At 42.4% G+C, this 15,024-nt stretch overlaps 1 protein-coding gene across 4 annotated transcripts in view; it reads right to left on the bottom strand.

The window, feature by feature from the left end:
• WWOX (WW domain containing oxidoreductase) overlaps nucleotides 1-15,024 on the bottom strand; it is a 919,890-nt gene that overhangs the window by 839,916 nt on the left and 64,950 nt on the right. For 2 of the 4 annotated variants that reach the window (XM_066583725.1, XM_066583726.1), the window contains exon 6: nucleotides 10,369-10,475. In XM_066583725.1, the coding sequence (XP_066439822.1) occupies nucleotides 10,369-10,475 (107 nt within the window). Of the gene's footprint in view, nucleotides 1-1,445; nucleotides 1,501-7,356; nucleotides 7,462-10,368; nucleotides 10,476-15,024 lie in introns of those variants that run through there. The other 2 variants (XM_066583728.1, XM_066583727.1) reach the window with 2 other exon arrangements.

Raw genomic sequence — 15,024 nt, 5'->3', positions numbered from 1 at the left:
AACGGACCGACCATTCAGTGGACAGCATGGCGGCTCAGTGGTTAGTACTGTTGCCTTGCAGCATGGGAGGGGGTCGCAATCTCTAAATGTCAGTGCAGAATATTTTGGCCCTATATATGCGTGGCTGTTTCTTCACTTAGGAACAGTTCACCCGCTTTCTCAAGATTGATAGGAGTTTCAGAAGACGAATCTTAACAAAAATGGCAAGTGTGAATAAATCCATATGCAACTTTATGGTTACCATTACCAGCTCTCAGCAGGTTTCCGAATGGAATTACAAAATCTGTTCATGCAGTAATAAGCTAGGTGGTATTGTCGTCTGATTTGGACAGCCCTCTAAAAGCTGTAATGGCGGTCATATCATTTGCTACCCAAAAATCCAGTTTGCCATACCAATATATATATATATTAAACTATACTCACCTCTCTTCTCCCCCGTAAATGGTGCAGTGGGTCCCGTGATGATGCCAGTCTGTACTGACAGTAGAAGTCAGGTGACCGCTGCAGCTAATCAGACGTCACAACGTCACAGTTCTGAACTCCTGGCGTCATGGCTCACAGGATGTGAGCGCTAATGCCAGGAGAACAGGTGGTGACACTGTGGCCTTTGATAGGCTGCAGCAGTCACCTGACTTCCCCTTTCAGTATAGGCCAAGATCATCGTGGGACTCATTGCACTGCTTTCTTGGAGAAAGAGTATTGTTTATTTTTGTATTTATTACATGGGCAGATGTCTATTTTTTATACATTGGACAACCCCTTTAAGGGATAAATTCTAATGATATAGTTTTAAAAGGGTTTGTCCTAAGAATACAACCTTTTTCGAATATCCTATTAAGATATATGGACCTCAAAGAGTGTGGTCCCTGATTGAAGACCCCCTCTATGAGCTGGAACAAAGAGCTGCTCTGGAAGAGAGGCTCCAGTTCAGGTGTCCTTGTATTACAAGAATAGCCATTCACATTATAAATTTCCCTTGCAATGGCCACTAAAAGGGTAACAACTGGCTAGCTACTCCTTCCCCTTCCGCTGACAGCTCAGGGTGCTAGGAGCGGGACCTGAGGGCCGCATTCTGAAAAGGGGTGTCTCTGATGCGAAACCCCTTTAAATCATAGGCAAAGTCACATTTACAACAACAGTTTATCAAATATTCCACTTGTTACCTACAAAATGACATTCTTGCTGATGAGATACAGCAAGCCCTCCCATCATACCTCTAAAGTCTACCAAAAACCATTAGCAAATTCTTCACCTCCTGAATCCATAATGTTCAATTAGCGGGGCTGGTTATTCAGAAACCAGGTAAGATTCCATCAGGCAGGGATGGAGCCGCGTGTACCAATAACAGACCCTGTGTTTCATTAAGCCTTAAAGTCAATTAAGTTAAGTATTGGAGAGATCGGTCGTACTTTACAAAGTATTGATAGTTCTTTCTTCTTCCTTGGCTGCTGGAGGGCTGCTCCACCACTCGGGATGAGATTTATGTTAGACAATATCTTTCTGATTAAAACCAATCACAGTTTTACTGTTCTCATTTCCTTCTTTTCATGGCACAAGATATCAAACAAAGCTGAAAACTTGACAATATGTGCATAAAAATAACAAAAAAATCAACAACCACCGCAACAACAGAGAGAAGAGGCAACAACAAAGTTGGGTTCTAACATGGCTCCTTCCCTGTAATCACTTCCACAGAAATGCAATGATTGTGTAAAACTTAAGTCGCATTGTCTCCAGCGAAGGAGGAGTGAGCCGGCTGGGATTGGAATCGAACTCGGCAATTAACTGAACAGAACTAGAAGAGCTCCTTCTTTCCCTCCACCTCTGGCGATATGTTGTAAATCTTTCAGGATAGCTTTATTTATGATTCTAAACAGCTCTTTTCCTTCAATATCTTTGAAGAAGTAGAATGTCAGGAAATGACGGCTTGAATTATACAAGAAAAAAACGTCAATCAGGATTTTTCTTCCTTCTTCCATGGGGGAAATAACAGAAAGAAGAAATTGTGCGCTGTTAACATTAATGAAATCTATATTTTACAATATAGGAGGTGGATAATGCAATAATCTGGTCTGGGATCGATGGATTGACACGGAATCGTCTGAAATTGCCTCCGTTAGAGAAAACTGAGCATTTGTCACTTGCTGCCGTATGAATATTTTTACGGGTTTTCCTAGGATATTGAAATATCTACTTACATTTTTTTAAAGAAAAGGGATAATTTTGTAATTATGAAGAACTAAACCACAAATTAAGCTATTTTCGGCAGGTCCTCCACAATACATTATATATATATATATATATATATATATATATATATATATATATATATATACACATACACGCATATATACTCTGTATCTTGCCGGTTTACTAAACTGTGTTAAAAGCATGACAAATATGTTGTTATTGCTATGTATTGCAGGTTAACCCCTTCTCATCCACCATCTGTATACCCAGTTTCCCTAAAAAAAAAAAGACCTACCCCGAAAATAAGCCCTACCATGATTTTACAGTATTTTTGAGGATGCTTGAAATATATACTATACTCTAAAAAGAAGCCCTAGTTACAGTTAATAGAAAACATCAATTTAAATAGTGTCCAGGCAGCTATACATGTCAAAAACTAAACTATTTCGGAGCAAAAATTCATATATAAGACCCTGTCTTATTTTCAGGGAAACAGGATACATAAGTCCTAATTGTTAATGCACCGTGCAGATATATACACCTCCTTCACATTAGTGGCAAACCTCACCGTAGAGCCCTTTGCCAGTTAATATATTAGTTCGGCCCTTTGTCTGATGCTAATGTAGTAGCAGGGAGTTGAAATGTCTAGCTCTTGGCCATGAAAAGTGATAAATATATCAGCGAGCCCTAGCACCAGCAATGACGGGAGATAATCAAAAATAAAAATGCAGACCTTTGCTCCAATGTATTATAGTGATGAAATAGGTTCACTAAAGCACACATATTTGGTATTGTTATACACGAGAGGCTGAAAATAATTTTTTTTGTATAAATTTAGTTTTTCAAATGTATCACATTGAATTAAAAATAGAACAAATGAAGAAAATTTGAATTACATGCGATTTCTGCCCATTTTTCTCTATGTAAAAAAAACCCCAAAAAGTAAAACATACTAATCCTGTCGTGGCACATATGAAAGCCCAATCTGTGCCACAAAAAATGTTTAAAAATCAAGCATCGGTTAAAAAAATCTTAACCCTTAGAATGTGTTGTTTTGAAAATATTAAATGTTGAAGTAGACATTTAGGCATCAAAGGCCTCGGTCATGAAAGTGTTAATCATAGAGTCAACAGAATGTTTGTCCTATTGTTTAAAACTAGAGATGAGCGAACCTACTCGTTTCGAGTAATTACTCGATCGAGCACCGCGATTTTCGAGTACTTCCGTACTCGGGTGAAAAGATTCGGGGGGCGCCGGGGGGCGGGGGGAGCCCTCTCTCTCTCCCTCTCCCCCTCACTCCCCGCTGCAACCCCCCACTCACCCACGGCGCCCCCCCGAATCTTTTCGCCCGAGTACGGAAGTACTCGAAAATCGCGGCGCTCGGGCGAAAAAGGGGCGTGGCCGAGTAGGTTCGCTCATCTCTATTTAAAACACGTTTTTATGCTAAACATTTTTTCTTTTAGTTTTTGGTCACGTTTTTTTTTCTAATTTTCCAAAAAAATAAGCCTGAAATTTTCACTCTCGCCATGGAACTTCATAATATTCTGATAATTACTGTTCTGTAGAACTCACTTTTCATCTCATCATCACTGCAGGCAGATTACAATGAAAGGTAATGCTTATATAAAGATTACACAGGATCCACCATTCACAAGAGGGAATGGTCACAGCTCACCTCCCCACTCTGCGCAATTATGTCAGCGCAGGTCACAGAGCGGGCGCACAGCACTCTCCCATAGAAGGCTATGAGTCAGATCTCTAGATCACAGTTTCTAATGGGGTTCATGAAAGTGGTTGACAGAACAGAGCAGCAGCAGCTCAGGCAAGATGGCTACCACCATAACCATGTACAGAAAGCAAAAACATAAACATCAACAATAAAAACGGAATAGGAAAAAAAGTATTAATATCTAGTTATACTTAGTAAAACAAATGTAGGCGATACATTCCTTTTTGCAATAATGAACAGTAGAGATGAGCAAGCCTACTCGGCCACGCCCCTTTTTCGCCCGAGTACCGCGATTTTCGAGTACTTCCGTACTCGGGCGAAAAGATTCGGGGGGCCCCGTGGGTGAGTGGGGGGTTGCAGTGGGGAGTGGGGGGGAGAAGGAGAGAGAGAGGGCTCCCCCCTGTTCCCCGCTGCTACCCCCCACCCCCCGTCACGCCTCCCCCCGCCCCCCGGCGCCCCCCGAATCTTTTCACCCGAGTACGGAAGTACTCGAAAATCGCGGTGCTCGATCGAGTAATTACTCGAAACAAGTAGGTTCGCTCATCTCTAATGAACAGTAAATATAAGGGTATGTTTTCTAACCACCTCCAGTCCTCACGACCCCAACAGGTCATGTTTTCAGGATTTCCTCAGCATTGCCAGTGCATCAGACATTGCTACAGGTGCCCTCTTTATAGAATATCCTTGAACCATGACCTGTTGGGAGGGTTGGGAGCAACCGAGTTTGGGAAACACTGATGTAAGGGTTCAACTATCAATACCTTAAGACAAAAAAAATTATTATGGTCTCTTGAAAGACCTTCAGTTTCTAAATCTCCCCAATTCTATGTCTTATAGTAATCATCCAACAAGTAGCTGAAGAAGCAGACAGATCCGGGGCGCCGGGTGCTCTGGAGGGCTATTACTCAAAGCAACAGCCATGTAGAGAAGATAAGAAACACGCAAAACTCTCCAAACTCCACCTCCAGCCAACGATGGACTGCCCGAAAGTATCTAACACTTCTTTCCCCAACGGGGGTCATCTCATTTCATGATTTCTTATGCTACTTTACACATATCAATATTCTGTAAAATACAACATTTTGGATCCCATCTGATCATTTTGATAACGTACATAGATAACCTCAGTCATAAGACTCTTTATTCCCTACATGACCGAGGCCTTTGATGCCTGATTGTCCACATCAACATTTCATATTTTCTAAACAATCCATTCTAAGGCTTATTATTTTTTAACTGAGACTTAATTTTTCACATTTTTTGGGGGGGGGGGGCATAGATTGGGCTTTCGTATGCTATCAGGACAGGGACGGTATGTTATAATTTTACATAGAGAGAAATGGTCAGAAATAATATTAAATATTTTTTCATTTGTTCTATTTTTAATTTATTGTGATAAATGTGAAAAACTAAATTAATAGAAAGGAATATTCTTCCCAGCCTCCCGTGTATAACAATACCAAACATGTGAACTGTAATTAACCTATTCCATTACTATAATCTCTAGGAGTGAGGGTACCCCCCCCCCCCCCCCCCCACTTTTATTTTTGAGTATCTCCGGTCATTGGCTAGTATTAGGGCTCTCTTTGACAACTATGTCTAACACTTTAGTGGCTGAGAGCTGGCCATCACACCTTCCTGTTACTTCATTAGGATTGAACTGACGAAGTACCGATCCAATATCTTTACTGGCAGAGGACTATACAGTGAGATTTGCCACTATAGTGAAGGGCGTATATATACGTCCTAGCTGCCTGGCACATGAACAATTTGGACATACATATACAGATGGTGGAATCGGCGGGGATAATCTAGGATATCTTACAAATCCTGTCCCTCTCATTAATAGAAGAGATACTATATACCAACTACTGTAATCTTTCTGTTTTTTAGGAGTATATAGTTACACAAACACCACAATGAAGAACACTCAAAGATACAATACAACCCATTGCCATAAAATATGGGACACCAAGAATAGGAATAACCTACGGTAGTTATATTACAAGTATGTCTTAAGACGCATACATTATGTACTGTATGAATAATGGTCATAAAGATTGTCCCCTGTTGAAGCGATGGGTGAAATGGTCATTGGGGCAATGGGATTATGTACATCTAAATTCAACATGCCACTCATTGTCAGTACGGGATTGGTTTGGGAACTGTATCATGGCTGCTTATTGCTAGCATCCTATTATGTGAAGACATATATAAGAGAAAAATAACTTCAAGCACTGGACCCCAATGAAAGACCTGTAACAGGGCTACACAACTATAATGCTTCATTTATAGTACTGATCTCATTATATGGAGAAGTCAGACCTTATGGGCCCCCTAAGGTTCCAAGGTCCGTGTGCCACCACAACATCTGCACTAGAGATGAGCGAGCACGCTTGGATAAAGCAGTGACTTTAGCGAGCATCGCTCTTCTCGAGTAACTGCTTACTGGTGTGAGCAGACTCGGGGGGGGGGGGATTAGCGAGGGGTAGGGGGAGAGAGAGAGAGAGATCTCTCTCTCCCCCCCCCCTGCCCCACCCCCGTTCAACCATAGAAGAGACATTGCTGGCCACAGCATAATCTACAGCCCTAACGACCTGAAGGCTGCAAGTTCGATCCCCGCATGATTCAGGTAGTCGGCTCAAGGTTGACTCAGCCTTCCATCCTTCCGAGGTCGGTAAAATGAGAACCCAGCTTGGTGGGGGGTAATAAGTAATTATTACCTGAAAGCGCTGTGGAATAAGTTGGCGCTATACAAATACCAAGATTTATATTTTATTTATGAGTGAAGCCGTGAAAGACAGAAAGGGGCCAAAGAGGCATCGGACTCTAGGGGCCCTTTTACATGGAATGGTGATAGCTTAAAAACAGTTGGATTGTGCAAAACTGAATGATAATCTTCAGTGTAAACACGGCCAACGATTGAACGATAATTAATTCGCTGATCATTCATCGTTTATTTTATGTAGGCATAAAAGTCATTATTCATCACTTGTTAGGGTTTAGTTTAAAAAGCGATCATTCAGTGATTTCAGGCTCCGGGATGGGCAGTATAACACCATTGACAGAGCAACGATTGACTGATCAAGCAATACTTGAAAGCACATGACTCGGTCATCATTTGCTCATTCGAACGTTTAATCATGCCGTATAGAAGGATCCTAATGAGCCCAACTCTAGGGGGTCTCAGCGACCATTGATATCATCTCTTAACCTACCTCTATGACATCTCACATCTATTACTATGTGCGTGGAAACAAAAGACAAACCAAAAAATTGAAAATCCCCCTTTTATCCATCTAATACATTAAGACATAAGATAAGAGATAATTTTCCATCCCAATAGGTACAAAAAGGTGTCGAGGAGAACGTTCTTTTTCCCTCTTGGAATGCAATGTAAATTTCCGACATCCTGTAATTAATCAACAGATTCTCTCCTGGCGATATAGAGCGAGTAATCAAAGTTCAGTAATAACTTATTCTTTCTGCTCCAGCACCTGCATTTCATTTGTTTATTTTCGCAGTCTCGGAAATCTGAAGGACTGTCAAAGTGCCATAATATTAGCACAATAATCAAAGTTAATTAGCCCCTCTCAATAAACAACAACAAAGCCATTACAAAAGAAATCCACTGAAGGCTTTGTCTCGGTTAATCGGTGGACACATGAAATTGTTTTCCTAAAGAGAGACGAAACAAATCCCTTAGAAGTGGCAAATGGCAGGGTTGTGAAAAGTACTTATAGACACAATATGCTGCCACTTAATGCTGGAGGCCTGGGAGAACGTGTATGAGATACGAGAGCCACCTGCTGCCTGAACAGATCTTGGCGCAGTTCATAAAAGCTAGAGGAATGGCCAACTCCTTCAGTGCCGGATGGTTTGTAGAGGAAACGAGGGAGGTCAGAGAACAGCGTGTATCCAGGATGAAATATAGTCTGATAGGAAAACCCACGTACGCCGCTATCATATATGCAAAATACGTGTTAATAGTAAATAAACATTTTACCAATATCTAGCCTCGTAAAAAGGCAAAAACATTGAAAAAAATGTATCTAGAATTAAAATGGGTTTTTAGAGACTAAAAAATAAAAATTTCCGGGCAGGGAATGGGACAAAACAATATAAGAATAAGCAGTACACAGCAGCTAGAGGTCTCTATGACCCATCTGGGAAGCCTAATGTTCACTGTTCATGTGACCGCTGCAGCCAATCCCTGGGCTCAAGAGGTCACAGGCCATTCATGGCAAGAAGCCAGCGATGACCGCTGCAGAAGCTTTCGGGACCGGAGTTGCTATACTAGATTGTGATAGACATCTACCCGTACTGCTTAAAGGGGGATTCTGGGATTTTACAAACTTTTAACTTTTTACCACAGTCTGCCTCAGTGAAGCAGTCAATAATGCATTTTGTTTGCCTTAACCCTTTCCAATCCACTGTCTGAAGTCTTAAGACATTATGATTTAAGGCTGTACAGCTCCGATGCTGGAAGACGTGTCGGGGTTCTCTTACTGTATATTGCCAGCCTCTCTGCTGTCGGAGCCTATCCAACGTGTCACCTCATGCAGTACTGGCTTTAGCCAGCAGATAGCGCCGTTGTATAATAAAGAGTAAACCCCCTAGAAAAACCAGGATAGAAATTGGATTGGAAAGGGTTAAACAGTATCCACACTTTTTTTTCTCTTTTTAGTGTAAAGAATAGGTGACTAAGTATTTTTGTAATATGTTTCATCAGCTTATTCTGTACATTTTTCTTTTTTTAAAGTGTGGGGTACTCTTTAAATGAGTCCTTGTGCTTCAATCAGGGTGTGTCACATGACCCCTGAGTCTTCCTCTGATGTAATGACCATTGTCAGAGGCTCCTAGCTTGCTGTCCTGACCATTCTGACTCAGCCACATGAATATTTATGACCTGGGCAGGCAATCTGGAGTAGATGATCACCCAGAGTTAGAGCAAGTGCAGTTGTAACCTCAGAAGAGGGCATTGCATGCTCACTAACAAAGCCCACGCTGCTGCCTTCTCCCTCTGCCATAATGACTGTCATGGATTGGGCAGCCCTATCACACCATTATTTAGCTTTGTGAGACAATGAGAGCTGCTAAATGATCATCATTGGTTTAGTGGGTGGGATTTAGTATTCATGAGCTGTGGGTAGGAGGAGGATACAGAGTGAAAAGGCAGAGATGCAGCCCAGGGGATTATGGGAGATGTAGTAGAGAATAACAGGAGGATTCTGAACAGGAAGTGCAAAGCTGCCTCTTCGACTTTCTGCTCTGATTGACAGCAGGCTGGATGATCCACTGATCACAGCGGATCGCTGGCGGTCAGCTGGTATTTACCTGAAAAACACCTTCAATTTATTTTGGCAATTCCCTGCCCACGAACCTTTTTTTTTAGTTTTGGAAAGCCTCTTTAAAAGGAGTTTTTAACATCTTTTTGGAATCTCCTCGTGTCTGATAAGCAGGGACACGTTCTGTACTTCCCTAAGACTTCAATGAAAAGACATGAACATCTGCCACCACCACATTCATTCTCCAACAGGTAAAATAGGGATCACTGGACATTTCCCCAATAAGTGGAGGTTAGAGATGAGCGAACATGCTTGTTTAGGGCAATTACTCGAACGGGTATTGCTTTTTTCGAGTAACTACTTACTCGGGTGAAAAGATTCGGGGGGCGTCGGGGGTGAGTGGGGAGGAGAGAGAGAGAGCTCTTCCCTGTTCCCCCCTGCTTCCACACGCTCCACCCCGCCGCCCGAATCTTTTCGCCCAAGTAGGTGGATACTTGAAAAAAGCGATACTCGTTCTAGCAATTGCCCTAAACGAGCACGTTCGCTCATCTCTAGTGGAGGTCTCAAATTTGGACTTTAACCTGACATGTATGGCATATTCTACGAATATGCCATCAATGTCCAAAATGCGAAAACCTCTTTAATCTTTGATTGATTATTTAGTAGAGAGTTTTTGGTATGTTCCACGACCTCCATTTACTTCTTACAAACAGCTGTACACAGGGTTATCAGGACAGGACAGACCCTCTTCATCAGTCAGTGATGACATTGCTGGGGGTCCCCCTGCTGGCAATTCTCATTTTCTGAAACCATACAAGACAGTGGTTGGATGTCCACCGCTTCAGTAGACACCGGTAGACCTTTAGAGCAGAGATTAAAGCCTGGTTCTTCTCTGCCTAAATGAGAGGTGCGTATTAGGTGACCACGCTTTCATTTCAATATGGCTTCATATAAAAGACAGGATATCTAAACTAGGCAACTGTTATAAGTGTCTTTAATTGAAAAGCATAGTACATTGCCCTGTAGTCTTACCATTAACTGAGTACAAACAGCTGTATAGTGGACTACAGTAAGAGCATTAGTGTTATAAGTTGCTATAATGTATTATTTACTTATTTGTATGTATGGTATATGATCATGTATGGAAATATTTTGACTTACCCATTCATCTATAATCTGCCGCTTGGCTTCATTTGCCTTTAGGAGGTTCCTACATGCCAGGATTACCAGCGCACCATGAAGAGCCAACGAACGTGCAGTCTCAAATCCTGTAGAGGCCAAAGCAAAAGTACAGTTAGACTGATCCATCGACCATAGTGCTTTACATAGGGAACAATTGTTAGTATTATAGAACACAGTGTCAATCCCATTAAAAGAATTTCTCATGGATGCAGCCAACAATCACCAAAGAAACCTGAAATATCTATCCCTTTACTTAATTCCTGAGCCTAAGATTGAGAACATAGGCATTTTACATATAAGCAAAAGTTTTTGCCAAAGTGTTCATGTTTGGGAAAGTGCCAAGTACAGATTCTATAACTGAAGTAACATTAGGTCGGCCATTTGTACAGGCAGTGCCAAATTGTTGGAGCTGTGAAGTCATGGATGAATATAATAGACATGTCACTAAAACTTTGGCCATGAAATTACCAGAATCCTTCAATTAAATAGTTGATGTTCTGAAGGTCAATTGTGCCCACTAAAGGGGTTGTCCCATAAAAAGAACTTCTCCCCTAGCCACATACTGCTGGGACCCCACCAATGATAAGAATAGGGTGTGTCCCTGAATGAATGCAACAGTAGTCATGCATGCACATTACTACTCCATTAATTTTAATGGGACTGCCGGAGATAGTTGGGAACTCAAACTCAGCTATTTTCGAAAGTCCCATAGAGATTAGTAGCCCGTATGTTAGACTGCTACTCCATTCATTTGAGGACACTCAAGACCCCCTTTCTCAAGATTGGTTGGGTCCCAGCGTTCGGACGCCCACCGATCAGACACTTACTCCCTATCCTGTGCATAGAGAATAACCTATTTATGTGTAACAATCTATGTCAGACATCCTTCCGGAAAAAACAAAGGTTTAAACATGTAGAAATCCAACATGCCCATTCATTCTTTGTCCCAAATCAAACTTGGTACAGCCAGCTTTAATTTGTATAGCCAGGCTACGACAAAAGGTAGGGACAGTATCGAATTAAATTGAATCAAATTAGTGGAGTGTCCTCTTACCCTGTGAATTTGATATTTGGTGTGGGGGGCTATCATGTGGAAACAATGAGTATCGAGTACACCAATTAAAGAGGTTGTCCGTTATTATAAAAACATGGCACCTTTTTTTTCAAAAAAGCGCCACACCTGTCCACACCTGTGGTAGTGTAGCCCTGCTGCATTCACTTCAATGGAAGGAAGATGCTGCATTACCAGGTCCAGTCCATGCTCAGTAGCAGCACTGTTTGTGAAAGAAAGCGGGGATGTTTTTATAATCTGGGGGAAAAGAACTTTAAGAGTATGTACACGATGCCTAAAGTTGTCCCTACTCCTTAAAGTTAAGCATAATAGTTGCTGGATGGCCAAGATGGACAATCTTCAGTTTGCAGATAGTGCCTGGTTTACCCAGTTTATGCATGTTACAGTTGCGGGTGTAACATTTTATGGGGTTGCTATCCAATAGGTGGCACTAAGGAGTCATCTTTCTTCCTCCTGGATGAAAGCGAATTTGCATACAGGGCGCATTGCCTAGCCTATGAGCTTTTTGAACACCAACTTATTGGTCTCCACAAGGAGAAACATTATTTGCCTAGTCTAATGTTCATATATGCACGTACCGTTTTGTCACTTCTGTGTTTGTACACATCCATAAACTCTCAATGGCATCCTGGATGCCCACTAGAGATGAGCGAGCACGCTTGGAGAAGGCAGTTACTCGAGTGAGCATCACTTTTCTCGAGTAACTGCATTCTCGTCTGAGTTGGCTCCGGAGAAGGAAGGGGGGTGCGGCGAGGGGAGAGACAGAGAGAGATCTCTCTCACTTCCCCCGCCCGAGCCTGCTCGGACGAGAATTCAGTTACTCGAGAAGAGCGATGCTCGCTCGAGTAACTGCCTTATCCGAGCGTGCTCGCTCATCTCTAATGCCCACCTATTCCTCCAACCCTATTTCCTAGCTCTGGGCAGACTCAGGACAAAGCTACAAAATTGGACTCTGCTTCAATTGTCACCTATAGAGCGCCGATTTACGGACGTTCAGGACTCCTAAACAGTGTAGGCTAGAATCCAGAAGACGTCTCCGACGCCTGCAAAACACTGAAGAGACTGTATGCTATTTCTCATAATAAAATGATGTTCTCAATAAGTTGAGATGTAACTGTTCATCCCTTATTGCTGCCCCCCCCCCCCCCCCCCCATAAAAGCAAAATAAAATTCCCTACAAAGCTTGGTCTCAGGAATGCTGAGTTGCAACAATTCTTGTAGAAAATGCTCATTGCTGAGACAGGTGTATAAAGACACCCTTGGATCTCGCTTGGATCGCTACTGTATAGACATGCAGAAAATTTACTGTTGAATTAACTGGGTTAACTGGATTATTCTAAATTTACCGAGTAAACTCTTGCCGTTTCTCACACACACTCTGGGGACTCGTTCATTGTTGTGTACCGTACACTACTTCAAATAAAAGCATTCAAAAATTAAGTGCGGTTTGCAAGATTGATGAAGAAACCATATGTTCCCTATTAAATGGAGAAAGGCAAAAATGTATAATTACGTCGTTTAATGTACTTAGCAAATATTTGGAATTAGTCTATGGAAATCCACTAAAGTGATTAGGAATTATGATGCACAGCGAGATAATGCAGAGGGGATTTTTGTGCCGCTTGTTTCTTAATGTGACATGGCAAGAAGTGGGCATTAGAGGAGATAAGTGCTAGTTTCAAATAATAATCATAATAGAAACAGCCGATTACAATCAGCAAAAACACCAAGAAATGGGATAATATCCGGAAAATCTGCGGAAATAGGCAAAGTTTATATCGGCGTGATGCTTGGAAAAGGGAGAGAGAAAAAACGCAGAGGAGGTAAATTGCTTAGTCAAAAGTGTTTATGGATGTTCTTACAAAAGTGACAATGAGTTTGACTTAATTAAAGTGCTGCGGGGTTCGTCCTACCGGAGGGCCGGCTTCTGATGCAGATATCGGCAGGCATGGATTTCCTCGTGTGATAAAGAAGTTCTCGATTGAAAGACGTACGCTGTCAAACATGTGACCTTAACCTCCGTGGTGTGCGGGAGACGAAGCAGGCATTACCTTCCCTTCTCATTACAATCCCCTGCCGTAAGAGGTAACATGGATCACCAAAGCACAACTCGAGTTGCATATATTCAATATTTCCAAAGGTTTATCATGAAATGTAGGAGAGTTGAATCTGTTATATACAGTAGTAGAGGTGAGTTAGTCATTTGGCACAACACACTATAATATTACTGTGTTTTATCTGTGGTTTGAAATAGGTGTGTAGGTAGAATTATTTCATTGTATTAGTATGCAGAACTGATTACAGGGGTTGTCCAGTTCTAAACTATTGCTGGCCTATCCTTAGGAAAAGCAATCAATAGGAGATCAGTGGGGGTTTGCTGCCAAGGACCCCATCCAATGAGTTGTTTGCTGGGTCAGTGGGCTAGTGCCCTGAGCTAATTTCTGCAGGAAGCAAATAGCTCCGTTCACAATGCAGTGGCCAGGCTTGGTATTACAGGTAAATTTCTTATTGAAGTGAACGGCCTATGAGGGGCACTTAGCCGCGGGTTTTGGAGCGGCTTCGCCGCAAGCTTTCCTGTTGCGGCCGGCTCTTCCATAGAGGAGAGCGAGGCCACAGCAGAAAAAACAAATTGGACATGCTGCATCCCGGGAATCTGCGACGCAGCACCAGCTTCTGCTGGCTTTGCCGCAACGGATTCACCGCCCCGTGTGGACGAGATTTTAGACAAATCTCGTCCATATGGCTGGCTAATTATTGCATTAGCGGCCGCAACGAATTTCCGCAGCAAATATGCCCTGTGTGAACCCAGCCTTAGGCCTCCTTCACACAGGCGTTTGCAGAAACACAGGGTTTTAACGCTGCATTTACTGCGGTTTCAGCAGCGTTGGCATGCATTTTTGATAACCCTTTGGCACGGCTGAAGACGCAACAAAGGAAGCTGGGGGAAAAAATCAATACTCAACTAGCAGGTGCGGTTCAGGTCCCTGCCGCTGCCCTCCGGACAGAGCATCTTTTGATAGTGACGGGGTTTGAAGACCCCGCCTCCAGCAAGAGATTGCTCTGATTGGTTCATCAAGTCCTGGCTCAGGCAATCAGAGCCAGCGCTCGATGAACCAATCACAAAGTTGAAGACCCTGCGTTTTGACGCTTGTGCGAGCAGCCCCATTGAAATGAATGTAAACGTTGTACAGTGTTTAGCGCAGCGCTGAAAAGGCAGCTGCTAACACTGTACAAAAATGCCTGTGTGAGAAAGGCCTTACATACGCTTTCCATTTCACTCCCGATGTCTGATTTACGTATGTAATAAAAATGGATCAGTTGAAAAAAACACATTTTCTTTACTTATTTTTATTTCTTGAGCACCCACCAGAATCCCTTGAACACAATCAAAGTGGGTCAAGCCCCTTAGACTTTCCCTTTGTATGCTATGGTAAGCACTGACTGTGGCATCCAAAAGTTTAAATGAAGGAGATCAGAGACTTCTCTGAACTCCACCCTTAGAGTTTTGCTCTGGCCGTGCCTCATTGTTCCGCTTCTTATCACAGATAACCATGACAGAAATG

The sequence above is a fragment of the Eleutherodactylus coqui genome, chromosome 11 (assembly GCF_035609145.1).
Source record: "Eleutherodactylus coqui strain aEleCoq1 chromosome 11, aEleCoq1.hap1, whole genome shotgun sequence".
NCBI lineage: Eukaryota > Metazoa > Chordata > Amphibia > Anura > Eleutherodactylidae > Eleutherodactylus > Eleutherodactylus coqui.
This window is presented reverse-complemented; position numbering and strand designations above follow the sequence as displayed.